The 17,392-nt window shown below is 36.1% G+C and overlaps 1 protein-coding gene across 11 annotated transcripts in view; it reads right to left on the bottom strand.

Annotated features, from left to right (window-relative positions):
* The window catches only part of FAM126B (family with sequence similarity 126 member B), a 76,334-nt gene that overhangs the window by 30,192 nt on the left and 28,750 nt on the right, over window positions 1-17,392 (bottom strand). For 8 of the 11 annotated variants that reach the window (XM_032278697.1, XM_032278688.1, XM_032278689.1 and 5 more), the window contains 5 exons: window positions 14,957-15,037; window positions 13,885-13,986; window positions 7,081-7,260; window positions 2,281-2,361; window positions 169-284 (listed from right to left, as the gene is read on the bottom strand). In XM_032278697.1, coding sequence (XP_032134588.1) covers window positions 169-284; window positions 2,281-2,361; window positions 7,081-7,260; window positions 13,885-13,986; window positions 14,957-15,007 — 530 coding nt within the window. In that variant the 5' untranslated portion in view covers window positions 15,008-15,037. Of the gene's footprint in view, window positions 1-168; window positions 285-2,280; window positions 2,362-7,080; window positions 7,261-13,110; window positions 13,167-13,884; window positions 13,987-14,956; window positions 15,038-16,804; window positions 16,825-17,392 lie in introns of those variants that run through there. The other 3 variants (XM_032278698.1, XM_032278699.1, XM_032278696.1) reach the window with 2 other exon arrangements.

Here is a 17,392-nt window from a genome sequence, read left to right as displayed (position 1 = left end):
GCCAGGTGCAGTGGCTCATGCCTATAATCTCAGCACTTTGTGAGGCTGAGGCAGAAGAATTGTGCAATTGCATTCCAGCCTGGGTGACAGAATGAGACTCTGTCATTCATTCATATGTACATGCATACATACATACAAGTTGTTACTATATACAGTTTTGACCATTACCGGTTCTGTGCAGTGAATGTTTCCCTCTGAGGATGAAGATCACTGTAAACAACTCTAATGAGATCATGCTGACACAATGCCCCTTCGGTCAAAGCCATGGATCCAATTGTTGAAGGCTACAAAAATAAGGTACAGTATGAGACAATGTCTCTACCATGAGGTAAAAATCTATATCATGTAATAGTATTTAATTTTCTTTTCCACAAAAGTTTGTTTTATTTTTTTATTTATTCAGTTTCAGATCATTTATTCTTCTCATTCTTCACAGAAAAGATTCCGAATCTTTTCTATTTCTCAATTATATAAATTCTATAGCTTCTTGTAGAAATTGCCTGTAAAATATAAAACTAAAAAACATTTTTTAAAAGATTATGCAATAAATCTATATTTAGGGGAGTAAGAAAAGTTGCTGAAAAAACACATCCACTTTAATGTCCATATTCCAGAATAGAGTACAACTGCTTATAATTAAATAATACAACAATGTTGAAGACAATGATCAAGTATCTCTCTTTTTTTTGAGACAGAATCTCACTCTGTCGCCCAGATTGGAATGCAGTGGCATGATCTGAGCTCAATGAAACCTCCGCCTTTTGGGTTCAAGTTATTCTTGTGCCTCAGACACCCAAGTAGCTAGGATTATAGGCATCTACTACCACATCCAGCTAATTTTTTGTATTTTTAGCAGACACGGGGTTTCGCCATGCTGGCCAGGCTGGTCTCAAACTTCTGACCTCAAGTGATCCACCCGCCTTGGCCTCCCAAAGTGCTGAGATTACAGGCATGAGCCACCACGCCCAGCCCAAATGTCTCTTTAAATGTCTCAAACATAATTAAGTTCATGTTTCTAAAGTTAAAACAACCACCAGGCTGGGCACGGTGGCTCATGCCTGTAATCCCAACACTTTGGGAGGCCAAGGCGGGCAGATCACGAGGTGAGGAGATCGAGACCATCCTGGCTAACACGGTGAGACCATCCTGGCTAACATGGTGAAACCCCACCTCTACTAAAAATACAAAAAATTAGCCAGGTGTCATGGCCTGTGCCTATAGTTCCAGCTACTCAGGAGGCTGAGGCAGAATTGCCTGAACACAGGAGGCAGAGGTTGCAGTGAGTTGAGATCAAGCCACTGTACTCTAGCCTGGGAGACAGGGCGAGACTCCATCTCAAAAAAAAAATTCATTAATACTTTACTACTCTCCATTTTATTTCATAACATGATACATAGAACTTAATTAAAATCTATTATTCAGAAATATTCTGTGCTAAAATGATTCCTGGCTAGATGGGAGACATTCTATTTTAAACACAAAACAAAGTCCCAGGGAATTAAGAAAATTAATAGTGCAAAGAGTTATGAGATAGGATACTGTGTGTTGACAGGAAAATTGAATATAATGTCTATACTACTAGTAAAGTTTCTTTAAATGTTATCCTCACAACTTAGTGTAGTGGCAATAAAGACCACTGCAGACCAGAAGTTTGATTCATAATGATTTCTTATTGGATTTTAATTAAAGACAGAAAGTAGAAAAAGTTCAGCTTAACAGGCTTCATTTATCTACATGATTATCAGTGTTCTCAAATTCTTCAACCAAATAGATATAAGCAAAAAAATATAATGTAATGAATACCTAGAATGCAGCAATTAGATTTCTCTAAACTGAAATTCAACAATTAGAGTGTCAACATTCTTTTAAGTAGTTATTTTCCTAGAATAATAAAGAATAACAAACAAATCAATCTAACATAGGTGATTTCTAAGTAGTATGGAAGACTTTAAAAATTCAAGAATATTTTTAAGGCTTATCAGATTTTAAAAATTAAAAATAAAAATATAAAGAATGTTCTTTAAAATTCATAAGAAGACTAATGAGAGTAAAAACTGATACTGGTAGAAGAATAAGAAAACAAAAAACTAGAGAAAATTTTTCATTATTTTCTGCCTCTCTCGTCACAGCTCAGTCTTACATCACTAATAATAAACATTCACTTTTAAGAAGCAAATCAGTAAAGATATTTTAGGAATATTTATCTCTAATAAGAAACTGACTTTTTAATTTGTTACTCAATATAATTTAAAATAATTTCACCTTTCCGATGTTACTTACTTCATGGTATATTGAAGGCTTGGATAAGGAAGGGATAGTGAAAGACAGAACTTTATTGTTCCCATCTTTATCGGCAATTTCCTATAGTCAAAAAAATATACAAAGATAATGAAATAATCACAGATCTACAAGAAATAATAATTACTTTCTTAATTTACAGAATATATAGTTGGCAGTAGGAAGACTTCTCAGAAATAGTAATAGATAAAAATATTACCACCCTAGTTTATCTTTTCTAACTTGTTAGCAAATTCGTACTCTTTGGTAGTAGAGTTATAATCCACAGAGATAGATATTGAGTACAATATTATACTAAACCAAATACAACATGACAGCAAAGACATGAAGCAGGCAAACAACTCAATTTTCATGTTAAATTTACATACACGATAGGATTACAAGTGATTAGATCTTTTAGCACAAACATGGCTATGCTAAACAGATTAAAATTAAAAGGTCTTATCCAAGAGATTCACACTTACAAAAATAAGAAAAACACATTGATTTAACACAGAATGATTTTTTTCCAGATTTACTGAGGTATAACTGACAAATGAAAATTACATATTTATGACATACAACATGATGTTTTGATATATGTATACACTGTGAAATGATTATCACAATCAAGTTAATTAACAAATACAACACCTCACAGTTATCCTTTTTTAAAAAAATGGCGAGAACATTTAAGAATGAATCTTGAATAAAAGAAACTCTTTCAATCATTCAGTAATAAACTAATGACCTGAAATTAGCCACAATTAATAATTATTGGGCCAGGTTTGGTGGCTCACGCCTGTAATTCAAACACTTTGGGAGGCCAAGGCAGGCAGATCGCTTCAGCTTAGGAGTTTGAGACCAACCTAGGCAACATGGCAAAACCCTGTCTCTACAAAAAATACAAAAACTAGCTGGGCATGGTAGCGCAGACCTGTAGTCCCAGCTGCCCAGGAGGCTGAGGTGGGAGGATACCTTGAGCCTGGGAGGTGGAGGTTGCAGTGAGCTGAGATTCCCCCACTGCAACCCAGCCTGGGTGACAGAGTGATAGCCTCTCTCAAAAACAAACAAACAAAAAAGATTATTAGTCTAAGTCATTAAAATAAATTCATATTTAGTAATTTTTACTAAACTATAAGAAAGTTTTTGTGATTTTTTAAAAAAGCACTTTATTTTCATAAAAAGGACAATGGACAATGGTATTCTTCATTTCTCCAGTCTTTGGCACCTCCAATATTCCTGTTATAAATAAACATGTGCCTACAGATGATGGCAATCAGAGGCGTGAAAACTGTGCAATCCTTTTCCCCACTGTCTTATTTTCGTCTATGTCTCTTACAACTCATACTAACATACATCACTGGTATAAAATTCAAAGACAGAAGACTACCCTTACCAGACCCACATGGTAGGTAGTCAGAGACTAAGTAGCTGCATGACCTAAAAAGAAGAAACATCAGGCTGGGCACAGTAACTCATTCCTGAATCCCAGCACTTTGGGAGGCTGAGGCAGGCAGTATCACTTGAGGTCAGGAGTTCGAGACTAGCCTGGCCAACATGGCAAAACCCAGTCTCTACTAAAAATACAAAAATTAGCTGGACGTGGTGGCACATGCCTGTAATCCCAGCTACTTGGGAGGATGAGGCAGGAGAATTCACTTGAACCCGGGAGGCGGACGTTGCAGAGAGCCGAGACTGTTCCACTGCACTCCAGCCTGGGTGACAGAGGGAAACTCAGTCTCAAAAAAAAAAAAAAAAATTATAATATGGGCAACTCCTGGTGTGACTAAGAAAAACTGAGAACCACAGAAAAGAAAGAACACAGATATCAGGGGAATTAAAAGGCACCCAAAGCCTAGGGTTACATTTCCGACACATAATTGAGGATTTTTCCATAGTGTACTAATTTTGCATTCTCAAAAGATAATTGAACCACAGCACCAACAAGTTATGCCAACAACTTGTCAAACATGACACTTTGCAAAATGTTTGCTTCATGTGTCCCATTATTGAATTTTATTACATGAAACACATTAATAAAAATGATAGCTTAATGCTAAGCATAATCTAAAATACCAAACTTCATTATTAAATCAACAAACATTTACTAAGTATCTGCTGGTAAGCACTATAGGAAACATAGTGATATATAAAACAAATTTCCTACTTGAAAAAAAAAATTCAGGGAAGTTAGGAAAGCAGAGAATTTCATCCTACACCCGTTTTCACTTTTTTTCAAATCTACTTTTAATTTTGATGGTAATAATAATGATGAACATTTATAAACACCCTAGGCAGCATGATGAATTCTTCAAATTGTTTTTAGTCCTACTAACAATGTTTTCTTTTTTACCTATGCTACAACTGAAGTCAAGATATTAAGTAACTTGCCTAAAGTTAAAGCAGCCAGTAAGTGGCAGGGCATGGTTCTGAACTGAATATAAGTCATTCTAAAGCCCATGCTCCTTCCTTCAGACTTCTAGTGATGGAAATGTTTGTTAACGATTTTTTAAAGTAACTAATACTTAGAGGAGTGAGCACTGGTACAGAAGAATATTTACCATAAGTGAAGAATATTTACCATGAGATTCAATTTTCTTATATTTACTACTTTTCAGTTATAAAACTAAACTTTATTATGTGGAGTATTTGTTTACAATGTATACTAAATAAACAAAATGTAAGACTTCAAGGGGCAGAAATTTCAATACCAATGGTGCTTAACTGGACATCATGAGAAAAAATAGAATAATAATGTTTACGGTACTTAATTCCTTAGAAGAAAAGAGTTTCATCTACTATCAAATACATAATAGATTATCAAATAACTATTAACAATTTACAACTTTTATGACAAATAACACTTTGGTTTCTAAGTCGCTACCCCACTCAATGACTCCAAAACACATTCATAAAATTCACGATTCTTCATTGATGAATTCAGGTAACTGCTCAACTTTGTACAGAGGCACATGGGAGTGGAAATATGATGCTGTGCTATTTTATTTCCTTGCATTACACAAGAAAAGGTGCTTGCTGCCCAAGTCTTCAGAAAAGTGCTACGTACATGTTCCCATGTTCCTAAACTCTCTCACCTTTTCACCTTGTTTCATATAGTCTTTGTAACTTTTCTAGCATACCCTCCCCATTTTGTAGAAGTAATCAAGTCTCAATCTTCAAGTTCCATGTAAAACTCCTAGTATCTCAGAAGTGCTCATGGTTTCATTTCTCCCTCAAGTTTCCACTGTGTTCTTACTAAGATTTTAAAAATCATAACATGCTATAATACTATATGGACTTTTTTTCCTGTAACTGATGTCCTCCCCTCAGAGAAACAGAAATCCCGTGTCCATTTGCCTCATTCTTCTTAATTATGTAAATATCCTTTAAAATATAAGGAGTGATGATTACATTCAATTTATAATTCCAGAGTCTCTCTGCATACCACCAGATTAATTTTCCTAATATATAATACAATTCTGTTCAAAACCCTCTAATTGCTTTAAAGAGAATCTAAACCTAAACTCTTCACTTTAAAAAGACTCTCTCAAACTGATACAAAATTGTCGTTTCCAGCTTGCATATATGCTCTGTGCTTCAAACAGAATTACTTTCTATTTCCAGGACATGACTTGACTCTCTTGCCTCTCTGCTTATGTTCATTTGATAGCTGCTTCCTGAAACCTCACCTTCTCCTCATTCCAACGGACCAAAACTATACCTCTTCATAAAGCTCAGCTTAGATGCCATTACCTCAATAAAGCTTGCCATGATAACTTCAGCTAACATCTAAGTTTCTCTCTAAAATCCTCTTATTACACAAACTGCATTATTATTTCTGTAAACATGCCTTTTCGAGCACAGCAAGAGTTTCCTAAAAGTAGGTGTCACACATGTAATTCTCCATATTTTCAGTGTCCAACTCAATGCCATACATTCAAAAACATTCATAAATATTGGTCAAATAAAAAAACTTAAGAAATAAATATTAATAATGCTATCAAATTATAGTAGTTTTACATACTTTATAAAATACATTATCAAAAAAATGCATTATCAATACCTACCTCTGTACTCAACCTAATTACTTCAAACAAATTATGCTTATAGACATTTGAATTGTTTTATCTTTTTTTTTGAAACGGGGTCTTGCTCTGTTGCCCAGGGTGGAGCATAGTGGCACAATCAAGGCTCACTGCATCCTTGACTTCCTGGGCTCCAAGAGGTATTCACTAAAGGCATGTGCCACTATGCCCAGCTAATTTTTTATAGAGACGAGGTTTGGTCAAGCTGCCCAGGTTAGTCTCAAATTCCTGGGCTCAAGTGATCCTCCCAGTTTGGACTCCCAAAGTGCTAGAATTATAGACATGATTTACTATGTCCAGCCTCTATCTATCTATCTATCTATCTATCTATCTATCTATCTATGAGATGAAGTCTCACTCTGTTGCCCAGGCTGGTGTGCAGTGGTGCGATCTCAGCTCACTGTAGCCTCCACCTCCTAGGTTCCAGTGATTCTCCTGCCTCACACAACACCATGCCTGGGATTACAAGCACACAACACCATGCCTGACTAATTTTTGTCTTTTTAGTAGAGACAGGGTTTCACCATGTTGGCCAGGCTGGTCTTGAATTCCTGACCTCAGGTGATCTGCCTGCCTTGGCCTCCCAAAATGTTGGGATTGCAGGCGTAAGCCACAGTGTCCAGCCAATTTATTTTCCTCTAAACATTCCTTAAGTATTATTTCAGAGGACCTTAAAAAGTACTTAAAATTTCTCGAATTGTCATCATCAACTTACCAAATTGTAAATTCCTAATAGAAGTGCTTCAATGCAACCATTACTCTGTCTGTCTCGGCTAACTGTAAGCCGTAAATAAACCCACATCAATTCTGGCAAGAACTGCAGTGTGAACCTCTTAAGTCGAACCTCTGAGCTACGATAGAGCTCAAACAGCTGGTGGCAGACAGGCTCCAGGAGCTAAAAGGAAAATAAAGTGCATTGGTCATTTCAATTCTTTTGGTTGTGTTTTTTTTTTTTAAGGTACATATATCTGTATAATATTTTTAAAAGAGTCTTAATATTAATTTCTCCACATTTTGAGTTAATTTAACCAAAACCTTTGTGTAAAGAGACCACATATTAAACTGATCAATCCACTAACTATAAAAATTCTTTTGTGCCCATATATTAATGTACCATTCAGTATACTGTACTATTAAATTTACTAGATTATTAGTCCTTTAGCCAATGTACTACGTTTACATTTGAGAAGAATTTCCCTTTCTAACCAACTCTTACTATCCTCCATTTTAAAAAACTTTCCATTGAATAAAATAATTTTGAATAATATTGTTGGCAATAAACTTAAAATCTCAACTGAGACTATGATTTAAACAAATTATATACCACTCTTACTGAAAAGTTTGTATTGATACAGAATTTTGTAAGAGCCATGTTGTTAGGCAAAGCAACTCTTTTTTTCAACCACTGCCAATCAATTTCTGTAGAGTCAAAAATTTTGTACATATTTTGGAATATGAAGGATTCTGTGTAACTCATTTGTTACTTAACATTTGTTAATCATTTCTGTGAAAAACGTGTCTTTGGAGGAAAATGTATGCATTTATAAGTGTTCTGTGGAATCAGTTTATTGTACTGATGTAATTTTCACTAAGTGTTCAGTGTCTTCATTGTAATACAAAATTCATTAAAGTGTCCACGTTCCATTAAAACAAATTATATACCACTCAGTAGGAGAAGGGATTTTTGCAATACATATTTATGCATCCAAAATTCTAGCTAATATTTAAAATACATACAAGTAAAGCACACTGTTTTAAAACTGACTTAAATTTTGCTTATTGTGTTTATGTGAAAGATTTTAAAAAGGAGAAAATTATACAGAAATAGCTTTTTCAGTGTTCAACTGGCTAATTTTTCATATAATATCACACAATATGACTTATGAAAAACTTCATGACCTAAAAAACTGCAGAAAATGAGCAGTTAAAATAAACATCCCCACTTTTCCCTAAATATGTACTGCCAATTTGGAATACGTTTGCTGGAGTAACCATAGGCTGCACAAAACTGTCTATGACTTTAAAATTCATATAAAATGCTGACAAGAGACTATAAAATAATTGTTAAAGTTTAACACTAACGCTTTAAAAAAAAAAAGAACAGTTCAGTAATTTCATATGCTTTCCTCTATCCTGAATTATTAAAATAATACATATACATTTGGAAATCTGCTTGAATACAATTACATACATCTGTAATAATCTAACACTCTATGATAAAAAGTCACTCTCGTGATTATAAAAATTTAACAACAAAATAAATAAATAAATAAATAAATAAAAATTTAACAAATCCATGTCAGTTAATATATTTAGAAGAGTTAGGCTTAGCTCTAGAAAAACTCTAAAGCTTAAAACATTTACAAACATACAGATCCTAGTCTAGTAAACACTAAGTCCTTTATGTGAAATCACTATCAGAACAGTTTTTAAAATCTTAAAAAATATTCCAGAGGCTGGGTGTGAAGGTGCACATCTGTAGCTCCAGCTATTCATGAGGTTGAAGAGGGCAGACGGCTTGAGCTCAGGAGTTTGAGGCTGCATTGAACCATGATAGCATCACTGCACTCCAGCCTGGGTAACAGAGCAAGACTGACACAAAAGAAAAAAAAATTCCAACTCTCCCCTTACACTGAAAGTCTAGACTAGTCAGACAGTTTGTCAAATGTCGTTGAAGTTAGTGGTGAAATAAGACACTAAATTCAGGTATTCTGACATCAAGTTGATGTTTCCACTCTACCACATTTCTTATATTAGAATGGAGGTATGGATTGTTTAATTATAAAACAGTGTATTCCATGTAGTGCCAATAATGAACAAGTAATAAACTTTTGGAAACTTTCAGTTGCTGGCATCTTTCTTAAATACTGAGAGCAATATTCAATTCTTCAGGAGAAGTAAAAAACTTTTGCTCTCTCCCGGGCACGGTGGCTCACGCCTGGAATCCCAGCACTTTGGGAGGTCAAGGTGAGTGGATCACGAAGTCAAGAGTTCGAGACCAGCCTGGCCAACATGCTAAAACACCGTCTCTACTAAAAATAAAAAAATTAGCCGGGCATGGTGGTAGACACCTATAATCCCAGCTACTCAGGAGGCTGAAGCAGGAGAATTGCTTGAATCCAGAAGGCAGAGGTTGCAGTGAGCTAAGATGGTGCCATTGCACTCCAGCCTGGGTGACAAGAGGAAGACTCCTTCTCAAAACAAACACACACACACACACACACAAAATTTGTTGCTCTCACAAATTTTGTTTAGTAAAAATTCATACTCATATTTCAAACTCAGTCTTTTTAGTAAAAAAACTCTCCAAAGATTGCCTCCCCTAAACTTTATGGAACATGGTACAATTATGATGAATTTCTTTCTTTTTTATTTTTTTGAGATAGAGTCTCGCTCTGTCGCCCAGGCTAGAGTGCAATGGCACGATCTTGGCTCACTCAGTGAAGTCTCTGCCTCCTGGGTTCAAGCAATTCTTCTGCCTCAGACTCTAGAGTAGCTGGAACTATAGGTGTGCACCACCAAGCACAGCTAATGTTTGTATTTTTAGTAGAGATAGGGTTTCACCATGTTGGCCAGGATAGTCTTCTTCTCCTGACCTTGTGATCTGCCCACCTCGACCTCCCAAAGTGCTGGGATTACAGGTGTGAGCCACCATGCCCAGCATGATGATTTTCTTTTACGAAGACCTTAAACTCCTCTTTCTCAGTAGCAACATACACTGGCATGTGGGACACTATATTTTAATTAAGCACAGTGAAGAACATTATTATTCTGTTTTTTTTAAAGTGAGTCAGGGAGGACAGATGTTGGCAATTCAGTAACTTTTAATCAGTAAGACTGTTAAAAACTTGCCAGTCGGGTGGGGTGGCTCAGGCCTGTAATCCCAACACTTTGGGAGGCTGAAGCAGGCTGATCGCTGGAGCCCTGGAGTTGAGACTAGCCTGTACAATGTGGCAAAACATTGTCTCTACAAAAACTACAAAAATTAGCCAGTGTGGTGGCATACGCCCAGGTAGTGCCAGCTATTTTTGGGGGGCTGTGGCAGAAGAATTGCTTGAGCCCAGGAGGTTGGGCTATAGTGAGCTGTGTTCGAGTCACTGCACTCCAGCCTGGGTGAAAAAGTGAGACCCTGTCTTAAAAAAAAAAAAAATGCTAATGCTATGTGTTAAAATCTTTTATTGTGGCCCAGGCTCAGTAGCTCATGCCTGTAATCCCAGCACTTTGGGAGGCCAAGGCAGGAGGATCACTTGAGCCCAGGAGTTCAAGACCAGCCTGGGTAACACAGTGAGACCCTGTCTTTACAAAATAAAAAATAAAATTAGCAGGGTGTGGTAGCATGTGCTTGTAGCTAATTGAGAAGCTGAGGCTGGAGGATCACATGAGTCCAGGAGTTTGAGGTTACAGTGAGATATAATGGTGCCACTGTACCCCAGCATGGGATACAGAGTAAGACCTTGTCTCAGGAAAAAAAATAAATAAATAGCTTTAAGTCGAAGCATATGTATCATAGCACCATGTTCTCAAATTCTTAATATAATAAATGCTTCTGACCTCCCTTAAATGGCACCACAACCCACATCAAAAAGTATTAAAAATTATTATCCTTGGATTAGAAAAAATCATAACTGACACGTTTCCCAAATTTAGCAAACACTGTTTTGACATGATAATTACTAAAAGACATGCTATTTGATGAACACACTGAGAGTATTTTGAGTGGAATAATGAAGATGAAGCCTAACTTGAGTGGGTTAAAGAGTGTGAGGTGAAGAAATGGAGACAAGTAGACAGAGGCTATGAATAAGCAATTCTTTATGAAGTTCATCTGTGAATAGGGACAGAGAAATGGAGTAGATAATATAATAGGAGTTAAGCTCAAAGTTTTTAAAAAATAGAATATGGCTGTTTACCATATTCCACTCATCAGGGAAAGAAAAAAAGATCAGTGATGGAAGAGAGAAGGAATAATTGCAGTACCAGAGTCCTCAAGGTAGCTAGAGAAGACGGGATCCAGGGCTAAGAAGAAGATATGGCTTTTGATACAACCTGAGACACTTCACCCACTAAACAGTAGAAAAGGCAACAGAGTGCTATAGAGTGGTAGATTTGAATGGGAAAATATGAAAGTTTCCAAATATTTTCTTCTTTTTTAAAATGACACAGAAAACAAACTGAAAATGAAGAAGAAGGAGAAGATGTAAAATGAACAGTGAAACAGTCTACCCATAAAGTAAAGACTGCAAAGCTACATTTTGTGTGCCAATTTGAAATTTGTAGTCCTAAATTTAAAGTGGAGGAAAATCAATGAAATTGTGCTTTCTCTAGGCATGTTCAACTGCCCAGGTACAGGTATGGCATAAATGGATGGCTGGGTTTCATCCCATGTTGATATTATGAATATGAATTAAGGGAATGAGAGGCAAAGGAGCTAAGAATGTGTGCAAGAAAATAACTGTAATGACGGGCCATGAAAATTTGGTTAGAAAAAGTGAGAAGTGAGACACTGAGGAGAGGAGGAAAGGCATTCAAATCATGAAAAAGTTACAGGGTTAATGGATTAGAGGTTTCTGTGAAATAGAACTGCTAGAGTGACTAAGAGATCTGAAAGTGAGAACTGGAGAAAAATAAAGCAGTATGTTGGTCTAGAGATTAAAACTGAAGCTGTAACACAGATTGACCATGACATGTAATACTAAACTTCTAGGAAATATACATTCTGAAGAACTTTTATGGTCTTTAAAGCAAAAATGTAAGACTATTATGTAAGTTCTAATTTGTATTAAATATGGCACATAACAATTTTCCAAAATAATTTCTTGTTACCTAAATAGTATGTTTGTTTCTTTCAGAATATAACAAAATCAGGATTAAAATCAGGACTTCTATGACTGAAGTCCAGAATTGTTTTGAGATTCTATAGAATTTATCATTCTGTTTTTCTGAAGTCTGAACACATGGTTAGAACCTTCTAACCTGACAGGAGACAGGAGAGAAACTCAGACCTGCTCTAGCAACTGGTTGATTGTAATGAATGCTGGATCTTAAGCTCACATCTCTCAAGTTGTAATTTTTCCATTTCTAGCCATGAGACCCCCAAAGTCCCATACTTTATTATGAAATATGACAACAGAAGGTAATGAGAATAGCTTTTTAAATATAATAGCTTCCAAAGTATTAAACAAAAAATAGGAAAAGGGTACTTCTTGTACATTTGTGAGCTCTAATGAAAATGTCATTTTAGAATCTCATTTTGTACTGCACTTTCCTTCCAATCAATATTATTCTATATTCATTATGTACATGACAAAATACTAGATTCTAGGGAAGTAACAAATAAAGACTATCTGACCACGGCCCATGAAGAGCTTACAATCTAAAGAGAAAGCATCAAAACAAATAAATTGTAATAAGCAAAGATTAAAGGGTAAGACAGCACAAAACAAGGGGTAGGGAATACACACATTCATTATTCAAACAAAGAATTCTGAAAATTCTTGACTGATATGGATATGCATATATGTACATTACGCATACCCAGAGTTATAAAACATTCAGAAATACACTGCAAGAGAAAAAGCAGCAAATGAATCCTGCAATTGCTGCTACAAATAGCAACAGATGCAAGTCTAACAGAGAGCCAGCAATTTAGGAGACAGGAAAGAAGGTGGTCAATAAGCAAGCTTTTAGTGATAGAACAAAAATGAAGATGCACTTTAAGTTAAGCTGCTGGTTAGGAGAGGATTACCTGAACTTCTTCAAACTCACTCCAGTACACAGCAGAGGCACTCTTGGAGGCTGTATCTGGGAAGATAAGAAGCTACTTTCCTGTGTGTTCCTTTCATTTTCATTTTAAGCATACATGAATCCAGTGGTGATAAAACTGTATGTTATACTACTGTGTTAATGGAAAGATAATGTGTGTATTTTGCATAAGTTAACATACAGATTCAATAACTACACTTTTTCCTTTTATCACAGGTTAAACAATACAAACTCTTACTCTAAGTTTATTGATCTTGACTATTTAGATTAAAAAGTGCTTCCTCTGATCCTTTTCAGGCTAAATTTACTAGCAGCATCATTTTGTGTTCAGTTTGATTTCACTGATTAGAGTTTTTATGCCTAGTTATATATTATCAGTAAAATAACTGTAAGAATACTTAAGATAAATAAAGCTAAATCAGTATATAGTTAACATATGGCTTCCAGAGCAGGAAACATTCCAGAACAGGAAACAGAAAAGTCTCAAATTAAATAAATAATCCACTGAAATGATGGTCACACAAATCAAGAATCAAAACATACTGCACCCTCAACAGGAAAAAATTTGACCAAAACATTTCAAAACATGGAAAGGCAGAGAATGGGGAAAGCCAAAGCAACTATCAGAATGAAAAATGGCAGAAAGAAAATTTTCCAGATCCATAAGGAGAGAAAACTATAAAACTTAAAATTTATGTGTTTTGACATACATATTTCATGTCACTATGTAGAAATTATTTTTCTTGAGCTCTCCTACCTCATTATTCGAATCTTGAATAACTTTATAGAGAGCTGGTACAAGTGTTTTTTTCCGGTGTAAAGTTGCTGCGTAACTGGTGATCTGAGTGTCAGGTAATGCCTAAAAGAAACCACAAAAGCAAAACAAAAGTGAACTTAACGCTTTAGAAGTCAGGAACTTTATTTTACACAAGTAGTTCTTGAATAGATTCATAATAAACTCAAGTAAGAAAAGTAAAAACAATTAATATAAAGAAATAGGCTCCCAGCACTTTGGGAGGTCAAGGCGAGCGTTATCACTTGTGGTCAGGAATTCAAGATCAGCCTGGCCAACATAGTGAAACACTGTCTCTACTAAAAATACAAAAATTAGCTGGGTACGGTGGCACGCGCCTGTAACTCAGCTATTCAGGAGGCTGAGGTAGAAGAATCGCTTGAATCTAGGAGATGGAGATCGCAGTGAGCCAAGGTCATGCCACTGCACTCCAGCCTGGGTGACAGATCAAGACTCCATCTCAATAAAAAAGAAAAGAAAGAACCATCAGAGTTCAAACAAATTAGGTTAGGAGTTATAGTATACAATTCTTCTACTCAACTATAAATACTGATTAGAAATCACACATTATACCAAGATTTCCTGAAATGAGCCATCTTAAATTAATCTAAAAAAAATGTAGGATGTTTCAATTCTTGCATTCATGTTTTGCCAAAACATTTATTTCCATATAATTCATAAATTACATTCTTTTCCATCTAAACTATTTTTTAATTACAGTATGGAAAAACATAGGCCCAAATCCTATTTTTGTGTCTTATTAAAGCTTGGTGGATCTTCTCATTTACTGAATATATTTTTAAAATGTCATCTCAGCAATTCTAACAACTATTTTCATTTTTACATATCACCTTCTAGCCTTTATGTATATTAGTATCATGTTTAAGAACTGCAATTATAGAAACATGTTATTTTGTATTTTGTCATTTCTACTCCTACCATATTTGTATATGTTTCTCCATAGAGCATATATTCACTGTTTGAATCACTGACAAATAGAATAATATAATACATTCTGATCTCCAATCTAATTTACCTTGAATTCTGATAACCATTCTTCCACAACACAGCGGTCAGATCCCAGCATTTTCTTTTACCTTCTACTCCTCTTTTATCTCTAAAAGAAAAAAGCATTGAAGCTGAGGATAGCAGTACTTACAGAAACAACCGGAAATAAATGTTAGGTGCTTTTCACCAAGAGAAATTAATCTAGTATACATTTTAGATAAGGAGGCTTGTTTTAGTTTGGAGCGCAATTAAAAGAAAATTTTTCAGGAGTAAGTTCTAGCTCAGCATGGTGGCTCACCACCATGAACTTACAAATCTCAACACTTTGGGAAGCTGAGGTAGGAGAATCACTTGAGCTTAGGAGTTCAAGACAAGCCTGGCAACATAGTGAGACCTTGTCTCTACTAAAAATCAAGAAAATTAGCCAGGTGTGGTGGCGTGCACATGCAGTTCTAGCTACTTGGTAGGATAAGGTCAGAGGATAGCTTGAGCACAGGAGATAGAGGCTGCAGTGAGCTATGACTGTGCCACTGCATTCCAGTCTGGGCAACAGAGCCAGACCTTGGCTCAAAAATAAAACAAAATAAAATCAAAGTAAGTTTTATGTTTAATGATACATTTGAAATCTATTATCCTAATGTTTTCATATTTTCCCAAGCTAATTATACTTCAAAGTGGTAAAGACAAGTATCCTGAGTAAAATCAAGTTGCACATTATCCAGACAAACGCAGTCTACACTCTTACCAAATACATAACCAGAATAAGCTACACATCATAAAACGAACCAAGAGAAATTATAAATGACAAAGCTAGATAAACTAGAAAGCAAGGGTTACATATTCAGCAAAATGATTACAAACATATATGGACTATACAAAATAAGGCCTCTGAAGAAAATAGATCCACAAATTTTCTAAAACAGGAAAACAGCCAGGCACAGTGGCTCATAACTGTAATCCCAGAACTGGAAGGATGAGGGGGAAGGACTGAGCCCAGGGGTTCCAGACCGCCCTGGGCAACATGGTGAGATCCCGTCTGTATAAAAAAAATTTAAAAATTAGCTGGGTGTAGTGGTGCACACCTATAGTCTCAGCTACTCAGGAGGCTGAGGCAGGGGGATCCCTTGCGCCTAGGAGGTCAAGGCTGCAGTGAGCTGTGTTCACACCACTGCACTTTACCCTAGAAAACAGAGTGAGACTCTGTCTCTAAATAAATAAATAAATAAATAAATAAATAAATAAATAAATAAATAAATAAAATGGAAGAATGCCCAAGTAGAAAAAGCAAGCTGTACAGTGGATGTAAACTGTAATTCTATTTAAATACTAAGGTAGTCGCCCCTCGAAGTTTCTCAGTGCCCAAGTAGGCAGCTGCCAAAAAGCTAAAGAGGGATTCAGTAAGAAATTGATTCATTCCATAAATATTTCTTAAGCACCAACTATACGGCAGCCATTATGCTAGGATCTGGAAATATAATAGTAAACAAATCCAGATGTAAACCCACTTTAATGAACCACTTACCTAGTGGAGAAAAACAAATATATTTTTGCAGAGATGAAGGGTAAGAAAGAAAGACAGGCAAAAGCACAAAACAAACGAGCCAAACATTGACTAAGGAATCAAAAGAGGCATCTTTGAGGTACTGCTTAAGTTGTATGTATCAAGGATCCATAGAGTTAAGGGGAACAGAAAGAGAACCTTCTAGGAAGAGGGAACCACTTATATAATAGGTCCTGTGGCAAGAAAAAGCACAGGAAGTTATAGAATCTAAAAGAAGATCCAAGTGGTCTGGAGTACAGAGTACAAAGGGCAAGAGTTGCGGATGGAGAGGCAGGCATGATCCAATGGTATATGAAGTTTAAAGGTGGCTCACACCTATAGTCCTAGCACTTTGAGAGGCTGAGGTGACAGGATCGCTTGAGGCCAGGAATTTGAGACCAGCCTGGGAAACACAGCACGAGACTTCCATCTCTACAAAGAAATTTTAAAAAATTAGCTGAGTGGGACGGGCTCAGTGGCTCATGCCTGTAATCCCAGCACTTTGGGAGGCCAAGGCGGGTGGATCAGCTGAGGTCAGGAGTTCGAGACCAGCCTGGCCAACATAGTGAAACCCCGTCTCTACTAAAAATACAAAAATTAGCCAGGCATGGTGGTGCATGCTTGTAGTCCCAGCTACTCAGGAGGCTGAGGCAGGAGGATCATTTGAACCCAGGGGGTGGAGGTTGTGGTGAGCCGAGACCATGCCACTGCACTCCAGTCTGGGAAACAGAGCGAGACTCTGTCTCAAAAAAATAAAAAATAAAATAAAATAAAAAGTATCATCTCCAGGCTAAATTACTATTTTAAATTCCTATTTGAGCTCTCCTGTAACCACAAATTTGGCACATTAAATCTCTATAGTTTCCACCCAGGTCATTTTAAAAAATGACTAAAAATGAAATACCTTTAAATAGAGAAATATAG

Source organism: Sapajus apella, unplaced genomic scaffold (assembly GCF_009761245.1).
Source record: "Sapajus apella isolate SASKATOON/1434 unplaced genomic scaffold, GSC_monkey_1.0 scaffold10, whole genome shotgun sequence".
Lineage (NCBI taxonomy): Eukaryota > Metazoa > Chordata > Mammalia > Primates > Cebidae > Sapajus > Sapajus apella.
Note: the sequence above shows the minus strand (reverse complement) of the source record. Positions and strands in the feature narration are given on the sequence as shown.